General features: G+C 40.1%; 1 protein-coding gene across 3 annotated transcripts in view; it reads right to left on the reverse strand.

The window, feature by feature from the left end:
- The window catches only part of UBP1 (upstream binding protein 1), a 65451-nt gene that overhangs the window by 24239 nt on the left and 13827 nt on the right, over positions 1-27385 (reverse strand). For 2 of the 3 annotated variants that reach the window (XM_055558072.1, XM_055558073.1), the window contains 2 exons: positions 23893-24044; positions 374-450 (listed from right to left, as the gene is read on the reverse strand). In XM_055558072.1, the coding sequence (XP_055414047.1) occupies positions 374-450; positions 23893-24044 (229 nt within the window). Of the gene's footprint in view, positions 1-373; positions 451-23892; positions 24045-24899; positions 25015-27385 lie in introns of those variants that run through there. The other variant, XM_055558074.1, reaches the window with a different exon arrangement.

A 27385-nucleotide genomic window follows, 5' to 3' on the forward strand; every position in this document is an offset into this window, starting at 1 on the left:
TATCACAGTAACACTCACACTTGCCCCCACAGTACCTGTTCCCTAAGGCATCTTTTAAAGAGAAACGAAGTTTTTGTTATTTCAGTTACTGGGTTTTCACCCTTGCTCAGCTACAGCTAACTGTTCTCTGGCACCTTGCTTCCAGAGGGCCTCAATATTTACTTCACTCAGTAACTGCAATAATTCCTATTTTACAGAGAAGTAAACCAAATATAGCTCAAAAAGTTAAGTTTTAATAAACCCATTACTTCCTTAAAGTGACATTAAATAATTTGTTAATAACTCCTGCAACAAAAACGAAACTCTTGCAGCAAAACTGCCATTTTTTTGAGTCATTTCAGTATCTTTTCAGAATGTAAATGGAGGTCCTTACCTTTACCAGTTTTCCAGTGATCTCAGGCACATCTCCCATTTTCCGATTATCCAGCATTCGAATTTCGTAAGACTGACCTACATGTAAAAACTGTGTATCAAAAACAAGCCATATAAAGAATCTAACCCTGTGTATTCAGCTCTCTCTCAAACACACAATTACCCAGTGTTAATTTCTTAGAGAAGCAAACTTGGGTTGATCTTTCTCTTTCCTGCAAGTCACATCCTTCCCTTCTGCCACTCACAGAAGACTGACGAGTTCCTTGGTCACTTCACTTTCCTCTCACACTACAGTTTCGTTATACATACACACATGATCTGAAACCAATTTTTCTTAACAGCTTTACTGAGATATACCTTACGTGCCATAAAATTCACCCTTTTAAAGTGTGCAGTTGTTTTTAGTGCATGCGGACTTGTGCAGCCATCGCTGCTCTTAACTTTACAGCACCTTCATCATCAGAAAGAAAACACACCCGTGAGCAGGTCCCTTCTCCCCTTCCCACCCCCAGCCCCTCGCAGTCGCTCATCAGTCTGCCTTTTGCCTCTTGGGATTTACTTGCTTTGGACACTTGATGTAAATGGAACCACACGTGCAGCCTTCTGTGACTGACTTTTTCACTTATGTGTCAGTCTTTCCTATTTATGGCCAAATTATTCAACTGAACATACACACCACATTTCGTTGATTCATTCAACAGTTGACAGGCATCTGGGTTGTTTCCACTTTTGGGCTATTATAAATAATGATACTAGCAACATCTGTGGACAGGTTTTTGTATGAGCTAGGGTCAAATTTTAATCCTGGAGCCTTCTTCCTTGTGTCAGGTAAATCCAACTTCCATTTTGTCACTGCTCAATTTTGGGCCATAAAAAAATACAAGTAGATTCTCACATACCAATCTATTTAATTAGGAAAATAAGCTGCTGCCAAAAGTCAAGTAATATGCTCCAGATATACCAAAAAAGATTTCTGGATTAACTGTCATTAAATAATAAAAGTGACAGCATAATTTGATATGTAGAAAATTAGGAGTAATTAAAGAGGGCTTCTAGTCCATATGAGTTAAGGCTGTTTATGATGAAACTACCAATATCCTACCCACACTACACTGGGCTTACAAAAAAGCATACAAAGGGTGTAAGACCATACGGTCAAAATATAAGGTACCAAAGTACAACCAAATCACTCCAGGGCTGCTAAAGGAAAATAACTGCTATGTATACCACTAAAGAACAGTCCTTATATTAATTCAACACACCGAGAGATTAAACTAAAAAAACACCTGGTTGGCAAGAGAGAGATTTTTTTCCTTTACAGTTAAATCTGTAGCACACTAAACAATGGATCTGAACTGATCTTTTAAAAAGGCAGATGAATATCCAGCAGTGCTGGGGAGCTGCCTCCACTGCACACGTGCCCCCGGGACGGCCTGAACCACGCCGCTGCCGAGGGCCCCAGGACCAGACCGCAGTTTCGGCATCTGCACACCCTCTATCAAGGGAGGGGTGACCAGAACACAGAGTAGAGAGGCGACAGGCACCCATATTAAAAACAGCCCTCGTACTAAATAAACCCACACAAGCAACACAGGGACATCCCCACATACAAACAGCCCTCCCAAACCACAGTAGATAATTGTTTTTTTCCCCCTAAACTCACAGAGTAAGAGAATATAAGTAAAATGGAGAAGCAGAGGAACCACTCCTAGTTAAAAGACCAAGAGAATTTCCCTGAAAGAATAAACAATGAAGCAGACCTCTTTGATCTAATAGACACTGAGTTCAAAAAGGAGGTAATGAAAATATTGAAGGAATTATGAAAGGCTATTGATAGAAATGCAGATTATTATAAAAAGGAACTAGAAACTATAAAGAGGGGCCAAGAAAAATTAGAAAATTCATTTTCTGAAAGCTGAAGTAAAGGTAATGAATACCAGAATGAATAATGCAGAAGAAAGCATAAGTGATCTGGAAGGTAGAATAATGGAAATTATCCAACCAGAACAGCAACTAGAAAGCTAAATTAAAAAAAAAAAAAAAAAAAAAAATGAAAGCAATGTAAGAGACCTACCTGTGGGATAATCTAAAGCGTGCCAATCTACAGATAACAGGGATTCCAGAAAGGAAAGAAAGAGAACAAGGGACTGAAAATGTATTTGAAGAAATTATGGCTGAAAACTCCCCAAACCTAAAGAAGGAAACAGATATCCAGATACAGGAAGCATGGAGGGTCCCAAATAAGATGAACCCAAAGAGACCTACACCATGACATAATAAAAATGGCAAAAGTTAAAAGGGGACTCCAAAGGCAGCAAGAGAAGACAGAGTTCATTACAAGGGAACTCCCATAAGACTACAAACTGATTTCTATATAGAAATGCTGCAGGTCACAAGGGATATATCAAAGTCCTGAAAGGGAAAAATCTGCAACCTAGGACATGCTCTACCCAAGATCATCATTCAGAATAGGAGAGATGAAGAATTCCTCAGACAAGTAAAAACCAAAAGAATACAGCAATACTTAGCCTATTTTAAAGAAAATATTGAAAAGTCTTCCCTACATAGTAGTAAAGAAGTAAGAATCTATAGAAAAGAGAAAAATCCACAATTAGAAAATAAATCACTTAAATAAGCTAGCACACACATTTAAAAAAAAAAAAAAATTCCTGTCAAAGTGATGACAACCATAATGAACAGTGAAACGATAAACATGAAGATACAAAGTGAAAGTCGCTCAGTCGTGTCCAACTCTTTGCGACCCTATGGACTGTAGCCCACCAGGCTCCTCTGTCCATGGAATTCTCCAGGCAAGAATACTGGAGTGGGTTGCCATCTCCTTCTCCAGGGGATCTCCCTGACCCAGGGATTGAACCTGGGTCTCCTGCATTGCAAGCAGATTCTTTACCAACTGAGCCACCAGGGAAGTGGTGAAGATATTAAAAAAAGACATCAAAATCATAAAATAGGGGTGGGGAGGGAGTAAGAGAATGCAACTTTTCCCCCTAGAATATCTTTTGAGCCCATATGACTAACAGTCTAGGGAAAGGAGATAAAGGAAGCGGTTGATATTCTTGAAAAACAGAGTAAGCACAAATCAAAAACAAAACAGTTTCATAAAAAAACAAAAAGAAGAGAACATAAGTGTAATACAAGAGAAAATCATGAAACCACAAAAGGAAAAACAAAGGAAAAAGAAAAAATATAAAATCAATGGGAAAATAGGTTTAAAGTAGCAATAAATACATAGTTATCAATAATTACCTTAAATGTCAACGGATTAAAAGATGCAGAGCTGCAGACTGGATTTAAAAAAAGAAAACAGAGGCTCAACTACGCTGGCTGTAAGAGACCCGCTTTAGGGCAAAGGACACACACAGACTGACAAGAGGATGGAGAAAGCTACTTCGTGCAGACAGAGAAGACAAGAAAGAGGGGGCTGCAATACCCTTAACAGAGAAAACAGACTTTAAAGACAAAGGCCACTAGACAGTGACACAAGAACCACAAGAAGATTTCACACTTGGCAACGTATACACACCTGATAAGGAGACCCAAATACATATAGACTAACAGACACAAAGGGAAAAGCTGACAAGAATATAATAGCTAAAGACTTCAAGACAGAGAATCAATAAGGCAACAGAAATCTTAAATGATACAACAGAACAGGTAGACTTAATTGATATTTTTAGGACATTTCATCCACACACACACACACAAAACCAGAATACATATTCTTTTCCAGTGCACATGGAATATTCTCTAGGACTGATCCCATACAAGGGCACAAAACAAGCCTCAACAAATTTAAGGTCTCAAGGATCTTTTCTTACCACAATACCGTGAAACTAGAAATAAACCACAGTGGGGAGAAAAAAAAAGCAAAACACAAACAATTAAAGGAGACTAAACATTCTACTAAAAAATTTACGGGTCAACATTGTAAAGCAATTATACTCCAGTAAAAATTTAAAACAAAAAAACCTAACAGATTTCAAGGATGAAATCAAAGGGGAAATTTTAAAATACCTTGAGGCAAATGAAAATGAAAACACAACCATACAGAATCTACAGAACGCAGCAAAAGGAGTTCTTAGAAAGAAGTTCATAGCGATACAGGCCTTCCTCAAGAAAAAAAAACCTCAAACAACCTAACTTACAACTTAAAAGAATTAGAAAAAGGAGAACAAATAAAACCTAAGTCATCAGAAGGAAGTAAACAGTAATTATCATAGAGGAAACAGAGACTAAAAAACGCACACAAACAGACAAACAAAAAATCTCCCCACAGGAACTTCCCTGGGCCCAGTGGCTAAGACTTCACACTCCCAATGCAGCAGGTTCCCTTGGTCAAGGAACCAGATCCCAGATGCCACAACCAAAGATGCAGCAAACTATAACTAACGGTCCAGCAGGCTACAACTAAAGATCCTAAGGCCGCAACAAAGAGTTCCCGCAGGCCACACAACTGCGGAGGACCTGGCACGGCATCCCCCGACCCCCCACGCCGAACCTTCTACAAACCAAAGTCCAGGACCAGACGTCTTCACAGGCGCATTCTACTGAACATACAAAGAACCTATACTAACCCTTCTTAAACTCTTCCAAAAGACTGAAGAGGAGGGAACACTCTCAAGGACATTCTATGAAGCCACCATCAACCTGATACCAAAACCAAAGATACCATGATAAAAGAAAGCTACAGGCCAGTATCTTTAGATGAGTACAGATGTAAAAATTCTCAACAAAGTATTAGCAAATCGAATCTCACAACACATAAAACAGATCATATACCACAATCAGGTGGGATGCATCCCAAGCTCACAAGGATAGTTCAATATATGCAAATCAATGAATGTCATGTACCACATTAAAAAAGAAAAGTCAAAACCCACATGGTCGTCTCAACAGATGCAGAAAAGCCATCTGACAAAATTCAACACCCACCATACATAGAACATATCTCAACATAATAAAAGCCATTTATTACAAACCCACAGCCAATATAATAATTCAACAGTGAAAAGCAGGAAACATTCCTGCTAAAAACTGGAACAAGACAAGGATGCCCACTGTCACTTCCATTCAACTCAGAATTGGAATTCCCTGACACAGCAATCAGAAAAGAAAAAGAAACAGAAGGTAACCAAACTGGATGGGAAGAGGTAACATTGTCATTATACACAGATGACATGATACTGAAAATCCTAAGGATTCCACACAAAATCTACTAGATCTGATAAGTGATATCCTGCCCTCAGAGTAGCAGAATACAAGATTAACTTTCAGAAACTGGTTGCACTTCTTTACACTAACAATGAAATATAAAAAAAAAAAAAAGTTAAAAAAAAAAAGTACCCTTTAAAATCACAACAGCAAAATACCTAGGAATAAATCTGACCAAGGAGATGAAAGACTTATGTGCTGAGAATGATAAAACATTAATACAGGAAATTAAAGAAGATTCAAAGAAATGGAAGCTACCCATGTTCTTGATTGGAAGAATTAATACTGTTAAAATGGCCATACTACCCAAAGCAGTCTACAGGTTTAATGCAATTCTTATCAAATTACCTATGACATTTTCTACAGAACTAGGGACTATACAAAACTATGAAGACCCAGAATTGCCAAAGCAATCCTGAAGGACAAAAAAAAAAAAACAAAACAAAACAGGAGGCACAACTCTTCCAGACATCAGACAATAAACAGCATAGTACAGCACTGCCACACACACACCCGGATCAATGCAACAGCGAGAGCCCAGAAGCAGACCCAATGCAACAGCGAGAGCCCAGAAGCAGACCCAATGCAACAGCGAGAGCCCAGAAGCAGACCCAATGCAACAGCGAGAGCCCAGAAGCAGACCCAATGCAACAGCGAGAGCCCAGAAGCAGACCCAATGCAACAGAGAGAGCCCAGAAGCAGACCCAATGCAATAGAGAGAGCCCAGAAGCAGACCCAATGCAACAGCGAGAGCCCAGAAGCAGACCCAATGCAACAGCGAGAGCCCAGAAACAGACCCAATGAAACAGAGAGAGCCCAGAAACAGACCCAATGAAACAGAGAGAGCCCAGAAACAGACCCACGCACCTGCAGTCAGCTGTCAGCAAAGGAGGAAGATTACAACACGCGGAAAAGTCTCTTCAGCGAGTGGTGCTGGACATTACATGTAAATCAATGAAGTTAGAATTCATACCATACCACCATGCACAAAAATAGACTCAAAATGGCTTAAAGATGTAAGCTTAAGACATGACACCTGAACACTCCTGGATGAGAACACAGACAAGACATTCTCTGACATAGATCATACCAAATATATTCTTAGTCTCTCAAGGCAGATGAGAACAGACAAGACATTCTCTGACATCAGTTCAGTTCAGTCACTCAGTCATGTCCGACTCTTTACGACCCCATGAATCGCAGCACGCCAGGCCTCCCTGTCCATCACCAACTCCCGGAGTTCACTCAGACTCATGTGTGCATCGAGTCAGTGATGCCATCCAGCCATCTCATCCTCTGTCGTCCCCTTCTCCTCCTGCCCCCAATCCCTCCCAGCATCAGAGTCTTTTCCAATGAGTCAACTCTTAGCATGAGGTGGCCAAAGTATTGGAGTTTCAGCTTCAGCATCAGTCCTTCCAATGAACATCCAGGACTGATCTCCTTTAGAATGGACTGGTTCCATCTCCTTGCAGTCCAAGGGACTCTCAAGAGTCTTCTCCAACACCACAGTTCAAAAGCATCAATTCTTCGGCACTCAGCTTTCTTCACAGTCCAACTCTCACATCCATACATGACCACTGGAAAAACCATAGCCTTGACTAGACGGACCTTTGTTGCCAAAGTAATGTGTCTGCTTTTTAATATGCTATCTGATGCTGCTGCTACTAGGTCGCTTCAGTCGTGTCTGACTCTGTGCGACACCATAGACGGCAGCCCACCAGGCTCCCCCATCCCTGGGACTCTCCAGCCAAGAACACTGGAGTGGGTTGCCATTTTCTTCTCCAGCGCATGAAAGTGAAAAGTGAAAGTGAAGTCGGTCAGTTGTGTCCGACTCTTAGCGATCCCATGGACTGCAGCCTAACAGGCTCTTCAGTCCATGGGATTTTCCTGGCAAGAGTACTGGAGTGGGTGCCATTGCCTTCTCCGAATATACTATCTAGGTTGGTCATAACTTTCCTTCCAAGGAGTCAGAGTCTTCTCCAACACAGATCATACCAAATATATTCTTAATCTCCCAAGACAATAGAAAAAATATACAAATGATATCTAATCAAAGCTTTTGCACAGCAAAAGAAAGAAAAAAAAGAAAGTTTAGCTGCTCAGTCATGTCTGATTGACTCTTTGCGACCCCAAAGAGGCTCCTCCATCCATGGGATTTTCCAGGCAAGAGTACTGGAGTGAGTTGCCATTTCCTTCTCCAGAGGATCTTCCCGGCCCAGGTATCGAACCCAGGTCTCCCACATTGTAGACAGATGCTTTACTGTCTGAGCCACCAGGAAGTCCTTTGCACAGCGAAGGAAACCATAAAAAAAAAAAAGACCACCTACAGAATGGGAGAAAATACCTGCAAAAATAAATGGGCTTAATTTCCAAAACATACAAACAGTTCATAACACTGAACAATAAAAAAAACAAAAAAACCCAGTTGAAAAATCGGCAGGAAACCTAAAGAGATTTCTCCGAAGAAGAAATACAATGGGCAACAGAACATGAAAAGATGCTCAATGTCACTAATTATTAAGAAACACAAGTCTGAAGTAAAATGAGGTACTACCTCACACAGGTCAGAATGGGCATCATGAAAAAGTCTACAAATAACAAATGCTGGAGAGGGAGTGAAGAAAAGGAGACCCTTCTACACTACTGGTGGGAATCTAAGTTGGTGCAGCTACTATGGAAAACAGTAGAGAGTTTCCTCAGAAACCCAGAGTTACCATCTGATCCAGCAATCTCACGCCTGCAGATATATCCAGACAAAACTATAATTCAAAAAGATAAGTCCATCCCTATGTTCACAGGAGCACTATTCATAATAATGAAGACATGAAAATAACCTAAATGTCCACTGACAGATGAATGGATAAAGAAAACGTGGTATATATATAATGGAATACTAGTAAGTGGTTAAAAAAAACAAAAGAGCCACATAATGCCACTGGCAGCAACATGGATACAAACAGAGGCTACCATACTCAGTGAAGTAAGTCAGAAATAGAACAGGTACCATATGACGTCACTTATGTGTGAAATCTAAAAAACAAGAGAATCTAGCTATGAAACAGCAGCAGAGTCATGGCCATAGAGAACAGACTGGTGACTGCCAAGGGGGAGGAGGGCGGGAGAGGGATGGTTTGGAAGTTTGGGATCAGAGACAGGAGCTAGTATCTGCTGTGCTGTTGTTCAGACACTATGTCATGTCTTTGCGACCCCGTGGACTGTAGCCCGCCAGGCTCCTCTGTCTGTGGAATTTCCCAGGCAAGAATACTAGAGTAGGTTGCCATTTCCTTCTCCAGGGGATGTTCCGAACCTAGGGATTGAACCTGCATCTCCTGCTTGGCAGGCAGGTTCTTTACCATTGAGCTACATGGGAAGCCCAAACTAGTATATATAGAATGGATAAGCAACAAGGTCTTGCTGTATAGTACAGGGAACTATATTCAATCTATCTTGTCATAAATCATAATGGAAAAGAATGAAAAAGAATGTATAACTGTATCATTCTGCTATACACCAGTAATTAACACAACACTAAGTTAACTATATTTCAATTTAAAATTTTTTTAATTAAAAAAAAAGAATGAATCTTTGATACACCATTACGTATCTGAAATTATACTCAACCTCAGGAAGTTAGAAAACAAAAATTAACAAAATGTTTGTGCTGATTATCAGATCAACAAAAAAAATTCAATTAATTAAAAGAAAAAGACAACTGGGTAAAAATGGGGGAGAAATAAGAACATAAGATATGGAGAACAAGTTAAATATTGCATCTTTTGACTCAGTTCTGGTTAGTAAGAGGAGGAATATTTGCACCTCACATCACACATAGAGGACTAGCTCTTACACAAAAAGAAAAGAACTCCTAAAAAACTGTTAACAAATGCCCAAAGTTCCTAGCAGAAAATGAGTAAATCATGTGAACATGTGGTTCACACTAGAGAAGGAAAAGCCAACAGTTCTTAAACATATTAAAAGACATCATACCCCTGGGAATTCCCTGGCGGTCCAGTGGTTTCAACTTGGCAAGCTCATTGCTGGGGCCCTGGGTTAGATTCCTGGTCAGAGAACTAGATTCACAAGAAGCATGGCATGTGCAAAAAAAAAAAAAAAATTTGACCTCCACCAGGGACATCCAAGTTAAACTCACAATAAAGTGGCTTTTCACCTAGTGGGTGAGCATGAATTCCTCAGTTTGAGATGTCTCAGCTAAAGGGAAACAGCCACTCTCATCTGAAGACAGTGGGGGCGGAAATGATTTCAGAAGCAGTGGTCACTCGCTGGAGGTTCTGAAGGTAGAGCCTGCGCGTTTTCTGGTGTGAGACAGGGAGCAGCTGAGAGCTCCTTCAGGTTTTTGGCAAGGGAATTCCCTACACGGGCAAGAGCGCAAGGAGCAGATCTGTGGGAGAAAACCAAGACGTGGGGCCGTGCACATTTGAGTCCGAGAGACCTGTTGGGCATTCATGTAGATAGTCGAGCTGACTTACAAATCGGACAACAAGCCAAAGAGAAGCGGCCTGCGAGACGGGAGGTGAAGCTTTCTCACCAGGGTTGCCTCGCGGTCTTCAAAATCTCAGAATTCTCAGGGCTGAAAAGGTGAGAAAGCTCTATGTTCTTATCTTTGTCTGTATTACTTTCCCTCCTCAACCTTAGGACACTTCTGTGCTCAATATCAAGTTCCACCTGTTTCCACAGAGATCAGAATTTGCTGCTCCTGTATTAAAGCACTATAGATTTTTATTCTTCTCAAGACTCCAGGATTCTTGCCTGGAGAATCCCAGGGACAGAGGTGCCTAGTGGGCTGCTGTCTATGGGGTCGCACAGAGTCGGACATGACTGAAACGACTTAGCAGCAGCAGCAGCAGCAGCAAGTCAAAAGCAGGTTTAAAAAAAAAAACAAAAAACTAACACTTAACATGCTTCAAATGATTTCCCTTTGGGAAACTACAGACGGTATGTCCTTGCTTTCCTCCTTCAGCTTCATCCTGAGTCTCTCACTGTTTAGAAATCCCTCCCAACAATTTCATTCAATGGCAATACCCACTGAGAGTAACAGCCAATGATACCACATTTTATTGGTTCAATTTCTTCTTCTAATTACCTTAATAACACAACTTCTAGGTTTGTTTCATTGATCTACATTAGTCTAGGTTCTAAAAGAAATATAAAAAGGGTCCCACTACCAATGAAGAATAAAGTTAGAGAAACTAAAATATGCCATGAGTTATGAGTCTTATTTTTAGCTTCATCTTCTGAATTTACCTTTAATGAGCTTTCTTTACTCCCTTCTTGGCTTAGAGAAGCAAGAGCATTGACAGAATTAAAAAATTTAACTGTTACAAGTTCATATCCCCACCCACCTCTGACTATAGAGTCTAAAATGGACATGTACTCCAGGGCAACATGGAGCCCAAGATGTGACAGACCCCCCTGGACTAAGTTCAAAGCATTTATTTCTAAGGCCCTAATTCAGAAGGTTATAACAAGAACAAAAGCTAACCTTAAGAAAATCTACAACAGTGTGAAATGAAATATTACTGGGGAGGAGTGGAGAAAAAGCTACAGAAAGAATGAAAAGGATGAGCCAAAGTGGAAACATCCAACTGTGGTTGTATCTGGTGCTCAGATGTTGCAAAGACTATATTGCATCAGTTCAGTTCAGTCGCTCAGTCGTGTCCGACTCTTTGCGACCCCATGCAGCACTCCAGGCCTCCCTGTCCATCACCAACTCCCGGAGTCCACCCAAACCCACGGGTAGACTCTTCAAATGGAGAGCTCCCCACTCGAGGCTCCACAGTGGGACTACAGGTTTTTACTTCATAATGTCAGAAGTTTAAGCCTTCTCCTTACCGAAGAGCTGAGAAGGACAGCTACCCATGCATAACCAGGAAAACACCAACACAGTTTAAAATCTCTATTTTTATTGGTCAATAAAAACTGACACTCTAAAGCATCAATACAATTGGAAAACTTGTTTTAATTTCTACCCAACTGGTGAAGACTACATAGAATTTACTTTCTCTGTGGTGTTACACAGTGACCAGTATTTTTCAGCAACAGCTGCTCGGGACCCAGATGGGAGACTACTAGTAGGAATGACCGAGCCATGGCTGAAGAAGGGCTGCACCTGTGTGTCAAGCCTCCTCTGAGGAACCTATTTATAAGAAGTGGTAGTGAGAGGATGTTCACATATTTACCTGAATATTTGAAGCAATAAAAAGGTGAAGTACTTCCCCGGTAGGCCAGTGGCTAAGACTCTGCACTCCCAACTCAGGGGGCCTGGGTTTGATCCCTGGTCAGGGAACTAGATCCCACATGCTGCAGCTCAGAGTTCATGTGTCCCAACTAAAGCAACCACATCCTGCAACCAAGACTGAAGATTTTGCGTGCCACAACTAAGACCCAGAGCAGCCAAGTAAATAAATATATATATATTTTTAAAGTGAAACACGGTCCCTAGAGCAGCAGCATCAATATCACTTGGAAACTTGTCACAAACGTAAATTCTCTGGCCCTCCTCCAGACCTACTGACTCAGAAACTTAATCAATCATGTTTTGATAAGCCCTCTGGGGGATCCCAATGCATGCTAACATTGGAGAACCACAGCTTTGTGAAAAGCCACAGATATCCATTCAGTTCATATTCTTTCCACCACAAAGTATTCGGGACCTTCTTCTGGGAATAACTTGTCTACGTCAAAATTAAGAACTAAGTGAATATAAAGCTGTTTCAATTACAAATTCTTTACCAGTAACCAAAATTCACTTAATAGTCATTTCCTTATGTAACAGGATTGTACATCTTTTTAACAGTCTAGGATAGCTCTGGCTCCAATACACAAACATGCTCCACAAGTCCACTTACCTTCATATATATTCATTACACTTTTGTATACAGTCCATACATTTGCATATACATATATGTGCATTCACACACACATATGCGTACATGCAAAGGCTCAGGGTTCATTAGGTGCCCATTTTAAGACTCAGCTTTGACTGGGCCTTCAGGGATAAGCTAGGAGGTAGGACTGTAGGATGCAGAGTGTTTTTGTCTAAAATCTGAAGAGAAAACGCCAGCCACACCATGGAAACAGCTCTGATACACAACAGTGGCCCATCCTGCACCACTCTGGAGCTTACCTACCTAGTATACATCTGCCTTGGCTGGTGTGTTAGCTTCCTTCTGCTGCTGTAACAAATTACCACAAACTCAGTGACTTGAAAATTATACAAATTTATTACAGCTCTAGAGTTAAGAAGTCCAAAACAGGTCTAGTGGGCTACAGTAAGGCTGTCAGCAGGCTACATTCCTTCTGAAGGCCATAAGGGAAAAGCTACTTCCTTGTCTTTGTCTACTTCTTGAAGCAGTCTCCATCCGTTGGTTTGTGGCAATCTTCTTCCCTCCATCTTCATCTCCCTCTGACACCTGACTCTCCTGCCTCTTTCAATTCTAAGGACCCTTGTGATTTCACTGGACCACTGGATAATCCATTAATAATCTATTTCAATAGTTTTAATTAAATCATACCTGCAAAATACCTTTGTTATAAGGTGCTTTCCAGGTGACACAGCGGTAAAGAATGTCCCTGCCAATGCAAGAAGCGAAAGGGACGTGGGTTTGATCCCTAGGTTGGGAAGATCCCCTGGAAAAGGAAATGACAACCCATTCCAGTATTCTTACCTGGAAAATCTCATGGACAGAGGAGCCTGGCAGGCTACAGTCCATGGGGTTGCAAAGAGTCAGAACCAACTGAGCATCTTAGCACAGCACAGCAATCACACTTGCTAACAAACCTGGCAAAATTTCTGAATTGGTAGGCAGCTATCTAGTCCCAGGGTTGCATTCTAACGCTTTGTAAAAACTGCTCATCATATCTGCCACACAAAACTAACATGTCAGTCAAGATGATTAAACTTAGTCTTCCAATACAATCAGAGACCATTAAAGCTACTTAGTTATAAATAACAGTAAAAACAGCAAAGGCTAGCATTGTGCTTCCTATGTAACTCAGTTTAATTCTCACCTACCTTAGGTGGGGGTTTATATTATAGTAAAGAATTTGCTGAAATGAGCAAGCAGTAGAATGGGATCTAAACACAGGCCCAGGCCCTAGAGATGTCTGATGACAACCGCTTGCTGCCCTCTACCGCTCACTCTACCACACACAGAAGAATACTTAAACCGTCGGTCACTGCAACCAAGAGAAATGTTTAAAAGGAACAAAAGGGTATCTGAATAATGTGTGTACGGACATCCCTAGGGAGCCGAGGTGCATATATCCTGGGCACTTATTGAAAAGTAGGGATGCCGGCTTCTACCATCTACTTTAGGAATGGAAGTTCTCTCTTCCATTGTATCTTTTAGTGACAAGACCATTAGATTCATCACAACTATGCTTAACTATAGTTCAGTCACCACAGGAACCAGTAAGTTTATTGCAATAAATAAAATATTAACAATAAAATTTTTTTATATACAAAGAGTGTCATAAAACAAGATTACAATCTTCACAGGTGTCTATAAAGGGTTCTAATTCAATCACTACCTGGGCTGAGCAAGCAGAACTAGATAACTGTGAAAAGAGCTTTATTGTATACCCTTTAATACCTTTTGAACTTTGAACCATGTATATAAATCTAGTTAAACTGTTAAAATTTTAAATGGTGACAATTAACTCAAAATTTAGAAAACACTGGAACTATTCTAGTAAAGAGACTTGGTGGTTAAGAAAATCAGATTTGGAATCAAACCTCTAGGGTTAAATCTCTATTAAAAACCATAGTCAATCAAATAGGATAACTGGAGGAATAACTATTGTTTTTGGTAAATAAGGCAAATTTCCGCGGCAAGTCATTTTCCTTTGGTAGAGCTTAAGAGTTAATTTGAACATAAGAAAATTAATTTGTGAGCAAATCTGAATAAAAATCTAACTCCTAAAAACCAGAAGACTAAATAATAAATTATGTCAACACTTAACAGTCACACCATCAAAGCTGATGCATAGATGATACTACACTACAATGGGTCATTGAGATACATTTTACATACTTTGCAGGAACTTTTCAGGGTAATGTCACTCTGTGTGGGTCAGTCACATCCAGCTCTTTGAGACTTTACGACTGTAGCCTGCTAGGCTCCTCTGTTCACGGGATTTCTTAGGCAAGAATACTGGAATGGGTTGTCATTTCCTCCTCCAGGGGATTTTTTTTCCCAACCTTGGATTCACATCCATGTCTCCTGCATTGCAGGTGGATTCTTTACCACTGAGCCACTTGGGCAGACATGCTAGCTAAAAAATAATCACAGGATTCTATTGGAACTCCTCGTTAAAAATTAACCAAGCCCGATTTTCATTTTCCACATCTACACCTGATTCTTTTTATATTTCAGGAAAGGCTTCTGTAAAAAATCAGAACTGTACATGCACAACTGCGAATGTCTCCATTGAAAGGTGAGTCTGATCAGCTTACTTTGCTGAGGGATCAGATCAAGATGGTGGAGGAGTAGGATGTGCAGCTCACCTTCTCTCACAAATACAAAAAAAACCCCATCTACATGCAGAACAGTTCTCACAGGACATCTACTGAATGCTTGCAGAAGACCTCAGACTTTCAAAAAGGCAAGGAATCCCAAATAACTGGATAGCACGCACAGAGAGAAAGACAAAGGGATCTAGATAAGACCTGCACTCGTGGGAGGGAGCCATGGAAGAGGCAAGGTTTCCACACGCTGGGAAGTCTCCCTGGTGGGGAGATCATCAGACAGAGCGGGAGCTTTGGAGCCTCAGAGGAGAAGGCGGCAACCGGTGTGTGCAGCGCAAGACTGGGAGAGACCCGCACAGAGGGCTGGTGCCCGGAGCAGCACTCAGAAGCCTGAGACGCTCAGCAGCTGGGGCAGACTCGGGCTGGGTGCTGGGGCGCAGGCTTCAGAGGTTGGGTCCTGGGGAGAGGATGACAGCCAGCACACACTGAGGAAAGTGGCAGCAAGCATCCCAACCAAACTGCACGCCAAAAAAAAAGAAATTAAACCAACACAAGCTACACAGAGACACTGCCACATATAAATAGCCCTCCAAGGCCACAGTAGATAACTTTCTCCTAAACTCATAGAGTGAGAGAATATAAGTAAAACGAAGATGCATAGAGAGTCCCAAATAAGGTGAATCCAAACAGACTCACACCAAGACATACAGTATTCTAAAGGTAGCAAAAGAAAGAATTCATTACAAGGGAACCCCCAAAAAGCTACCAGCTGATTTCTCCACAGAAACACTGGAGGCTAGAAGGGAGTGGCGAAATATATTCAAAGTCTTGAAAGGGAAAAATGTGCAACCTAGAATATTCTATCCAACAAGACAATCATTTAGAATGGGAAGAAAAACAGAACCTCTCAGATAAGAACTAATGAATATAGCAATATTAAACCTATCCTAAAAGAAATATTAAGACCTTCTCTAAATAGAAACAAGAAGATAAAGGAAGGAAGAAATTACAACTGGAAAATAAATCACTTAAATTAGCCAGTATACAGATCAAAAAGAAAAACCTATTTATAAAAGTGAAGATAAACACATGGAACAGAAAAAGAATAAAGATGAAGGCATAAAAAAGGACACCAGGAGAAAGAAAAAAAAAGGACACCAGGGACTTCCCTAGTGGTACAGTGGCTAAGACTCTATGCTCTGGGGCTCACTCCCTGGTCAGGGAACTAAGTCCCACATGCCACAATTAAAGAGTTCACACGCCACAGCTAAAGATCCCACACACCACAACTAAGACCCTGAGCAGCCAAATAATAAATATTTTTAAAAGAGTAAACAAAAAAGGACATCAAAATCATAAAATGTGGGGAGCTCCCAGGTGGTCTAGCAGTTAGGACTCAGCACCTCCACTGCCAGGGACCCGGATTCAACCCCTGGTCAGGGTACTAGATTCTACATGTTGCAACTGAGAGTTCATATGCCACAACTAAATATCCCACATGCCTCAACTAAGACTCAGGGAAGTTACATAAAAATATTTTGGAGAAAAAAAAAAATCATAAAATACAGGGAAGGAAAGTAAGAAAATGCAGGTTGTTGTTCTTTTTTTAAAAGCATGTGTTTGAGCCTATATGACTATCAGTGTAAAGCAAGCAGATACAAGGGGTTAACATACTTGAAAAACAGGGCAACCACAAATTAAAAACAAACAATAGATTCACAGAAACCAAAAAGAAGAGAAAACAAGCACAAAAGGAAATCATTAAACCACAGAAAGAAAAAACACTTCAATTGGAAAACTAGGTTTAAAACAGAAATAAATGCATATGTATCAATAATTACTTTAAATGCCAACAGACTGAATGTTCCAATCGAAAGAATGAGTGGCAAACTGGATAAAAAACAAAGACCCTAGGGAACTCCCTGGCGGTCCAATGGTTAGGACACCATGCTCTCACTGCTAAGGGCCCAGGATCAGTCCCTGATCAGGAACTAATATACCACAAGCCACATGGCAACCAAAGAAACCCCCAAAACCAAGAGCCTACAATGTGCTACCTATAAGAGACCCACCTTAGGGCAAATGGCACACATAAACTGAAAGTGAGGGGATGGAAAAGGATATTTCATGCAAACGGAAATGATAAGAAAGTGAAAAGTAGCAATACTCGCATCAGTCAAAACAGACTTTAAAACAAAGGCTATAAAGAAGGACACTAGAGGGCTTCCCTGGCAGCTCAGTGGTAAAGAATCTGCCTGTCAATTCAAGAGACAAAGGTTTAATCCCTGATCCAGGAAGATCCCACATGCTGTGGAGCAACTGAGCCTGTGCGCCACAACTTCTGAGCCTGCATGCAGCAACCACTGAAGCCCGCAGGCTGTGCTCTGTGGCAAGTGAGGGCACCGCAGGGAGAAGCCCATGCACCGCAACCAGAGAAAAGCCCACACAGCAGGGAAGACCCAGCACAGGCAAAAACTAATAACATTTTTAAAAGCACACTGCTGCTAAGTTGCTTCAGTAGTGTCCGACTCTGTGCGACCCCATAGACGGCAGCCCACCAGGCTCCCCGGTCTCTAGGATTCTCCAGGGAAGAACACTGGAGTGGGTTGCCATTTCCTTCTCCAATGCATGAAAGTGAAAAGTGAAAGCAAAGTCGCTCAGTTGTGTCCGACTCTAGCGACCTCATGGACTGCAGCCTACCAGGCTCCTCCGTCCATGGGATTTGCCAGGCAAGAGTACTGGAGTGGGGTGCCATTGCCTTCTCCAAAAGCACACTATATAAAATAAAGGGGTCAATGTAAGAAAATACTTTTACATTCACCGAGATATATACACCTAATATAGGAACACTCACGTACATAAAATACTAATGGACATAAAGGGAGAAATTTACGGAAATACAATATTAGTAGGAAACTTTAACATTCACTGACATTAATGAACATAACTTAGAAACAGAAAAATCAATAAAAATAAATCAATATCAAATAAATTGATTTTAAAAAATCAATTATACACTAGAACAGTTAAGACTTGATTATTTTCAGGACATTTTTATCCAAAAAACTCAAAATACAGTCTTTTCAAGTGCACATGGTTTATTCTCTACAACTGACCACATACTAGGGCACAAATCAAACCTCAACAAATTTAAAAGTATAAGCATTATTTCAAGAATCTTCTCTGACCACAACAGAATGAAGCAAGAAGTCAAACACATGAATAGAAATAAGGGGAAAAAAGATGATTTCATGCAGACTAAACAACACGCTACTTAAAAAAACAATGGGTCAACAATGAAATCAGACAGGAAATTTAGAGAAAATTGACTATGACAATATAACCATACAAAATGTATGGGATGCAGCAAAAGCAGTTCTGAGAGGGAAGTTCATAGCAATACAGGTCTTCCTCAAAAAAAGAAAAATCTCAAACAACCTAACCTATCACTTAAAAGAATTAGAAGAACAAACAAAATGTAAAATCAGCAGAAGGAACTAACCAAGACCAGAGAAAATAAGCAGACTAAAAAGGAATCACTAAAATGAAGAGCTGGTTCTTTGAAAGACTAAACAAAAGTGACAAACCTCTGACAGGGCTCACCAGAGAGCAGAGAGAGACCCACATAAACAAAATAACAAACGAAAAAGAACTCTCAACTGATACGACGGATACACAAAAAAGCCCAAGAGAATATATGCCCAATTATATATGCCAAAAAATTCAACAACCTAAAAGAAATGGACAAGTTTCTAGAAACATACAGCCCCTGAAAACTGAAACAAGAAACATAATTTGTACAGAACCTTCACTAGACGTGAAATAGAATTTGTAATTAAAAACAACTCCACAAACAGAAAGTACAGGACCAGATGGCTACCAAACATACAAAGAACTTATACCGATTCTTCTCAAACTCTTCCCAAAGACTGAAGAGGAGAGAACACCCCCAAAGACATTCCATGGGCCACCATCACTCTGATAATGAAATCAAAGATACTACAAAGAAAGAAAGTTACAGGCCAGTATCTTTGATGAATTTAGATGCAAAAATTCTCAACAAAATATTAGCAAACCAAATCCAAGAACATATAAAAAGGAATACACATCATGACTAAGTTAAATTCATTCTAGAGTCACAAGGATGGTTCAGATATATGCAAATCAACAAAAGACAAAAGCCACATAAGAAGCAGAAAAAGCATTTAACTACCATTCACAATAGAAACTCTTACAAAAGTGGGTATAGAGGGAACATATCTCAGTGTTATAAAGGCACTGATGACAAGCCCACAGCCAACATAACAGTCAGTGGCGAAAAGCTGAAAGCGTTCTTGCCAAATTTAAGAACAAGGCAAGGATGCCTACTCTCACCACTTCTACTCAACACAATATTGGAGGTACTTGCCACAGCAATCAGAAAAGAAATAAAAGGTATCCAAGTTAGAGGAGAAAAAGTAAAGCTGTTACTATTTGCAGATGACATGATATTCTATACAGAGAAGCTTAAAACCTCCACATATAAACTATTAGAATAAATGAACTCAGCAAGATAGTAGGATATAGGAATAATATACAGAAATCTGCTTCATTTCTTTACACCAACAATGAAATATTAGAAACAGAAAGTAAAGAAAAAATTCCATTTAAAACTGCATCCAATAATCTTAGAAATAAATGTAGCTAAGAAGGTGAAAAACCTATATGCTGAAAACTATAAAACGTTAATAAAGGACTGAAGATAATTCAAAGAAATGTTAAGATATCCCATGCTCCTCGATTAGAAAAATTAATATTGTTAAAATGGTAATACTACCAAAAGCAATCTTCAGATTTAATGTGATCCCAGCAAATCACCCATGACATTTTTCACAGAACTAGAATAATAAAAAAAAATGTATATGGAGCCATGAAAGACTCAAAATCGCCAAAGCAATCCTGGGAGGGGCAGCAGAGGGGGCGGGGAAGATAGGCGGCATAAGTCTCCCAGACCTTCAGACAATACTACAAAGCTACAGTAATCAAAACGATGTGGTACTGGTACAAAAACAGACATATATATCAATGAAACAGAACAGAGAACCCAGAAATAAATCCATATACTTTCGGTCAATTAATCTTTGACAAAACGGGCAAGTGTACTGGACAAGTTGGACAGCTGCGTGTAAATCAATGAAGTTAGAAAACACCCTCACAACCTGCAGAGAAATAAACTCAAATGGCTTGAAAACCTAAACATAAGAAATGACACCATAAAACTAGAAGAGAACATAGGTAAAACATTCTTTGACATAAATCATACCAATGTTTTCTTAGGTCTCCCAAGGCAGTAAAAATAACAAAAAAACAAATGGGACCTAATCAAACATACAAGTTTTTGCACAGTGATGGAAACTACCAAAAAAAAAAAAAAAAAAAAAAAAGACAACCTACAAAATGGGAGAAAATAGCTGCAAATAATGCAACCAACAGGGGTCAAATCTCCAAAATATACAAACGGCTCATACAACTCAACAACTAAGACAACCCAATCGAAAAATGGGCAGAAGACCTTAAAAGACATTTCTCCAAAGAAGACATACAGATGGCCAATAGGTATATGAAAAGATGCTCAACACAGCTAGCTAATTATTCCAGAAATGCAACTCAAAACTATGAGGTACCACTTCAACCAGTCAGCATGGCTTTAAAAAGTCTACAAACCACAAATGCTAGAGAGGGTGTGGAGAAAAGGGAGCCCTCCTACGCTGCCGGTGGGAATGTAAACCAGTGCAGCCGCTGTGGAAACAACTGAAGGGATTCACACAAAATCTTGGCTTCCGAACTTTTCCAAAATATTATGCTAGGCAATAAATGTTAGAAGACAAATCTGTGAAAGAATTGATATTCATATAAGTTTAAAGTGTTACAATTTCTTTAAAAAGGTGTATAAAAGTAGAATTTATGATTATTCAAATGCATTTTTAATGCTTATTCAAATGTATCTTTTCAAAAATGCAGCCTATATGCAATTCATTTTTCCCCTTTTTTTCTTAAAATGCTGGGAGAAATTAAGAGGTAAATTACCACAATTCTACAACCAATAACATACTCATCATTAATACTGCAAGGAGCAGAGTCAAGTCCCAAAAAATCATCTGCACTTCTAATATGGATTATGGTCAACCTCAGGTGTCAGCTGGAAGGAGGATAGAAGGAAGCCTGCTAGGGTAATGGAAATACTGGACAGAGGCGGTATTTTTGAGGGAATAAACTATATACAAATTAACTGACTTACACATTTAAGACTTGTGGGGAACTAACTCCCTTAGTGGTCCAGTGGTTAGGGGTTTGAGCTTACACTGCAGGAGGCAGAGATTCAATTCCTGGTCAGGGAACTAAGATATCGTACGCCATGCTACAAAGACTTGTGCACACTACTATAGATACTTCAATAATAACAACCATTTAAGTAATAAACAACTTATTTGTTTAAATCTAAGCTTGATCAAACTAACATTTAGCGAGTTTATCAACTGCTCTATGCTTCAGCTTTGAAAATCTGTAATGGATCAATACCACCTCCTGGGTTATTGTGGAAGTGAGACAATGCATATATAGTATTTAGTACACTGCTTCAGTACAGTGAACACTCAGTGAATGCAGGTCTAATACATTATCACTACAGACGGGGGACTGCAACTTTTATCCATGGGAGATGTCTTTATCCAGTTTAATAGTAACAGTCGTAAGGTACAGATATTCCGCCAGGCCCGAGGACAGACACATCCAAAGTTCTGAGTTTCCATGGGCTCATTCATCCCATGGTATGCACCTTAACTTATTCAACTTTTCCCTAAGTAAGAGAGATTCCAGTTACTTCCTTTTTTCTCATTAGAAATGAAGTGATAATGAATGCCCTCAATCTCTACATTGTCTCTTCCAATCTTTTTATGTGTAAAATAGATTAGTGCATAAACTATTTCGGTTCTTTAAAATATGAATCTTAAGTCTCAAATAATTGAATGCCTACCCATCAAAATCCTAAAATAATATATTAATACCAAAATTAAGAGTATTGCCAGAGGCTACAGATTAGAATTACCTGAAGAAAAACCTCATAAATTCTAAATTTGTATGTCAAATGAAAATTCAGAAGCTTAAAAAAAAGTTTTCTTCCACATCTTACAATAATCACTAACTAAAGTAGTCTAAAATCTATAGCTCTTTCCAAAAGTTGAGGAAATTAAAGATTTTATTTATTGACAGTAAAGCAATCACAAAATACTCTTAAGTGAAAGTCACTCAGTCGTGTTTGACTCTTTGCAACCCCATGGACTATATATATAGTCCATAGAATTCTTCAGGCCAGAATAATGGAGTGGGTAGCTGTTCCCTCCTCCAGGGGATCTTCCCAACCGAGGGATCAGATGCAGGTCTCCCGCACTGCAGGCGGACTCTTCACCAGCTGAGCCGCCAGGGAAGCCCAAGAATGCTGGAGTGGGCAGCCTAACCCTTCTCCAGGGCATCTTCCCAACCCAGGAATCGAACTGGTGTCTCCTGCATTGCAGGTGGATTCTTTACCAGCTGAGCTACCAGGGAAGCCCAACTCTTAAGTGAATAGATGTTAATTTCCATTTTGCTGAAACAAAATAGATACACACACAAAGAAACACACCTAGGGTGTAACTGCTTTTCCTGAGGGGGATGCAACTAAAGTCCAGTTTCAGCTTTATCCCTTGACATATGCAATTTTTCTACAATGAGTATGTACTATTATTGCAACAAGAAAAATGTTCAATTCTTTTTAAAAACAAAAGAGTCCAGGACTTCCCTGTTGGCTCAGGGCTAAAGAATAAGCCTGCCAATGCAGGAGACACAGGCCTGATCCCTGGTCCAGGAAGATCTCACATGCCACAAGGCAACTCAGCCCGTGCTCCACAACTACTGAGCCTGTGCCTTGGAGCTGAGGAACCACAACTCCTGGAGCCTGAACACTCTACAGCCCACGCTCCCCGACGAGAGAGGCCACTGCAGTGAGAGCCCGTGCCCTGCACCAGGAGTAGCCCCTGCCCGTGGTAACCAGAGGAAAGCCCGCGCAGCAACGAAGAACCAGCACAGCCAATTCAACTATTAAAATAAACAAACAAACAAAAAATAAGAGTCCCTCAAGCTTTCAGTACCCAACAAATGTAGGTATCCAACAAATGAATTCCTACATAACCAAGTACTTTTGTTAACACTGGTAAGTCACACTGGCCAGTGTTCCAACTGCTCAGTGCACCTCAAAAAGAAATTCTTTACTCTTTCTAATGGTAAATCACCCCATATCTCTATTTTCTATTCTGCCCACTCTCACTTTCAAATCGGCAAAACACAGCATTCTCATTAAGCGGAAACAAGATTTGACACAGTTTATTTTAGCCACAGACTCCACCTTGGTGCAGTCTATTCTCAGCACAAATCTGCTTCATGCCGGAGACCAAGTCCCTTGCTAGCTGGACTTCTGATTCATTTTCAGGTTCCACACTGAAACCATGTTCCTAAAAATAACTGACATCCTTTCCTACCTGCTTCTCCTTCGGATTTTGTCTTGAAAACATCCCCTAACACATCTTGGTCCACACCGTCTCTATGAAATCACTTTCCACAGATTATTGCTTTGTGGGCTCACAGAAAAACATTCCCCAATTTTTGTTAACTGTAGCTGTCTGAGAGAAGGAACCTAATTTTCAATTATTACCACTAACCCAGGCTGTGACGCCAAAAGGCCATTTTGGACTTCCGCACACTCTTAGGTCAGAGCGCGGCGCAGCCATACCGACCTTGGTTCAGGTAGGTGAGCGTCTCGTCGTGCAGCTTCACGGCGGGCGATGTCGCGGCACACATCACGTACTGGAAGGGTGGGTGTTTGGTCTCATCATCCAGCGGAAGGCTAGAATCTTCCTGCTTGAAAATGGGCAATGCCAAGACATCGCTGCAAAGAAAAAGCCACACTGACCTTACTCAAGGTTTAAAATACTTAAAAACATATAGAAGTATTTAAAGGTAGTTTCTTTTAAATTTTAAGATCACAGATATTATCAAGAGGGACCTCCCTGTGGTCTAGTGGTGAGGTTTTGGCACTTCCACTGCAGGGGGCATGGCTTAGGATCCCTGGTCAAGGAACTAAATCCCGCATGCCACTCAGTTGCCCCCCATATGTAGAATAAAATAACTATTAATGCTAATCTGGCACCCCCAACAGATAGCTTCAATAACCCATATCTCTAGTGGGAGAGAGAGGAGTGGGTGGCTATAATTAGGCAAAAGTATTAAAATGAGAAATATTTAAAGTAAGCAGTATTTAATAGCTAATAAAGTCCAAACTACTGATAAAGAGATCAGGCTAATAATATATCTAGTACTAAAAAAAAAAAAAAAAAAAAAAAGTTATGTCAAAAAATTCTTTAAAAACTTAAAACTCATTATTTCTATTAAAAAAGAGCAAGAGTACGGAGCCACCTGTTTTGAAAGGTAGGTCACCCTGGCACCATGAAATTACAAAGAAGCATTTGATTAAAATGGTACTTTATAAAAAGTTCCCTGCTAGGCTTAGCCAAGTGCTGAGAGCATAAAGCTTCACACTCAGGCTAAAACAATGGCTTCTTCTGAGAAGCAAACAGTAGCAGTTTTTTTTTCCCCCCAAGAATAACTTGGGGCATTGATCAGGAGGCGGTGGGGGGATCTTCTGGGGTACTGTCTATATTCTATAACTTGAGTGGTTAAACACACATGGATGTTATTTGGTTTGCCTTAAAAAAAAAAAAAAAATCAGCTGTCTTTTACATACCACAAAATTCACCCTTATAAAGCGCATGTTTCAGTGGCTTTCAGTATCTTCACAGAGTTGTGCAGTCTTCACCGCTATTAATTCCAAGACATTCTCAGCACCTCAGAAAGAATTCTCATACCCCTAGCAGCCACTCCCTATACTCCCACCCTACCCACCACCACCCGAGCAACCACTGACCTGCTTGTCTCTGTGGACCTGCCTATTCCAGATATATAATGCAAACAGAATCACGTGACCTTTTGTGATTGGTTTCTTTTATTAACACTTAGTGTGTTTTCAAGGTTCATTCATGTTGTAGCATGTACAGTACATCATTCCTTCTTATGGCCGAATGATATTCCATTGTATGAATATACCATATGCTAATTATCCATCATCAGATTATGGACCTTTAACTTGTTTCCATTTTTTGGTTATTACGAATATGCTGCTATGAACACTTGTATATGTTCTGTGTAGACATGTTTAATTCCTTTGGATTTATATCTAGAAGTAGAATTACTGGGTCATATGGTAACTCATATATCTATCTGCCTTTTTGAGAAACTGCCAAACTGTTTTTTAAAGTGGCTGCACCATTTTATATTTCCACCATTAACATGTGAAGGGTAGGGTTTTGTTTTTTTTTTTTAAGATAATTTGCTGAGCTGTACATTTATATCCTGATGACTTTTCTACGTCCATTTCTCAATAAGAAGTAAAACAGCAAAACATCCAAATGAATAACTACTATAACAAGGACCTCAAAGACTTGTCTCAACTGTTTATCTGTTCTTATGAGCTGTTAACTGACAGATATCTAGCTGGCCCATTTTAATTAAATTCAACTTTTTAAAAAATGTGGAAATAAGTGAAATGAAAGGGAAACCCTGTATTTCCTCTTCCCACATACATTTCTATTAAAGCACCAGACTGATTATTCAGGGACTAAATTACACACTAATTCTCCTTCATTTATACCTAGAAAATGTCAAAACACTTCTAAGTCAAAAGTATAACTGAGGAACGCATAGTTAGCAATGGTCTCCAGCCCTCTTCTAGAACAGAGATATAAAAACTTTTCAGGAAATTTAAAAATGGTACTTTAAGACTCAGAGCAGCTCTCTTTATGAAACAACTATAGCAGTCAAAGTAGCTCCACAGCAGATTAAAATAAATACATATTCTATTTCACATATATGTAATTATTTAAAGTTTTCTGGGTGAGAGGATTTCCTGGTGGTCCAGTGTTAGGACTCCATGCTCTCACTGCCAAGGACCAGGGTTCAATCACTGGTTAGGTAACTAAACCCCACAAGCCATGCAATGTGGTCAAAACAACAACAAAAAAAGTTATCTTGGTGAGAAAGGGAAAACATGAGATGAGAGCTATAAATCAGATGCTTTAGTTAATCATACTAAAAAGTGACATGGAGAATAATTTTAAGGTCTTAATGCTAACTGCCTTGGTTGATCATTACATACATAAGACATCAGATTGCAGAAGATTGGCTATTTATAAATAAACTGCTACATACAGTAAATAAAATTTTATTTGCTTCAGATCCTAGAAGGCCACCTTCATTATATTCCCTCGGTTATGGTAGCTCAGACAGTAAGGTATCTGCCTACAATGCAGGACACCCAGGATCAACCCCTGGGTTGAGAAGAGGCCCTGAAGAAGGGGCTGGCTACCCACTCCAGTGTTCTTGCCTGGAGAATCCCATGGACAAAGGAGCCTGGCGGGCTGCAGTCCGTTGGGTTGAAAAGAGTCAAACACGACTAAGTGGCTAATACTTTTATTTCCATAGCCTACTATGCTTTTGGTAGGTGCTAAAAACTCCTGAATAAACATAAACATGTAGAGATCATCTGCGGATGCAATCCCAATTAACTTTTCACTTTATTAGAAAGACAATGAATTCCAACCAACACAGCAGCCAGAGTGAGCCTCTGCAAATAGAAGTTGGACCATTTCATTCTTTTGCACTCTCTCCATCACCTCACTTTAGAAACCAAGGTCCCTGGAAGGACCTGGTTCAGTCACGGCAGCCTCCTTCCTCAACCCTTCCGGGGCCTTTGCACTGGCCTACTCTGCTGATGTCCTACTGGCTCATTGGATTCACATGTCACCTTTTCAGTGACGAGTGTAATCCTCCATGGGTACTCCCAGCTGCAGCTGCTCCTTTCCTGCTCTATTTATCCACAAAGCATTTCACTTTCCGACACTATACCAGACTTGCATTTGTATGCCCCATAAGTGTTAACTGCCCCCCAAATTGGTTTCTCTTCACAGACTCAAACCCAGCGTCTAGCACAAAAGAACTCAAATATCTGCTGAACTGATGAATGGACTGCAGCACTGATATGCAATCATTACTACAGTGAAAAGCCAGATCTCCAGACAATTTGAGATCATAATTTCTACCAGGATGAGCCATAAGAAAAGTTCTGGTATTCAGTTGATTTTGTAACCTCATATTCCAGACAGGTAGGTCTCCCAG

The sequence above is a fragment of the Bubalus kerabau genome, chromosome 20, assembly GCF_029407905.1.
Source record: "Bubalus kerabau isolate K-KA32 ecotype Philippines breed swamp buffalo chromosome 20, PCC_UOA_SB_1v2, whole genome shotgun sequence".
Lineage (NCBI taxonomy): Eukaryota > Metazoa > Chordata > Mammalia > Artiodactyla > Bovidae > Bubalus > Bubalus kerabau.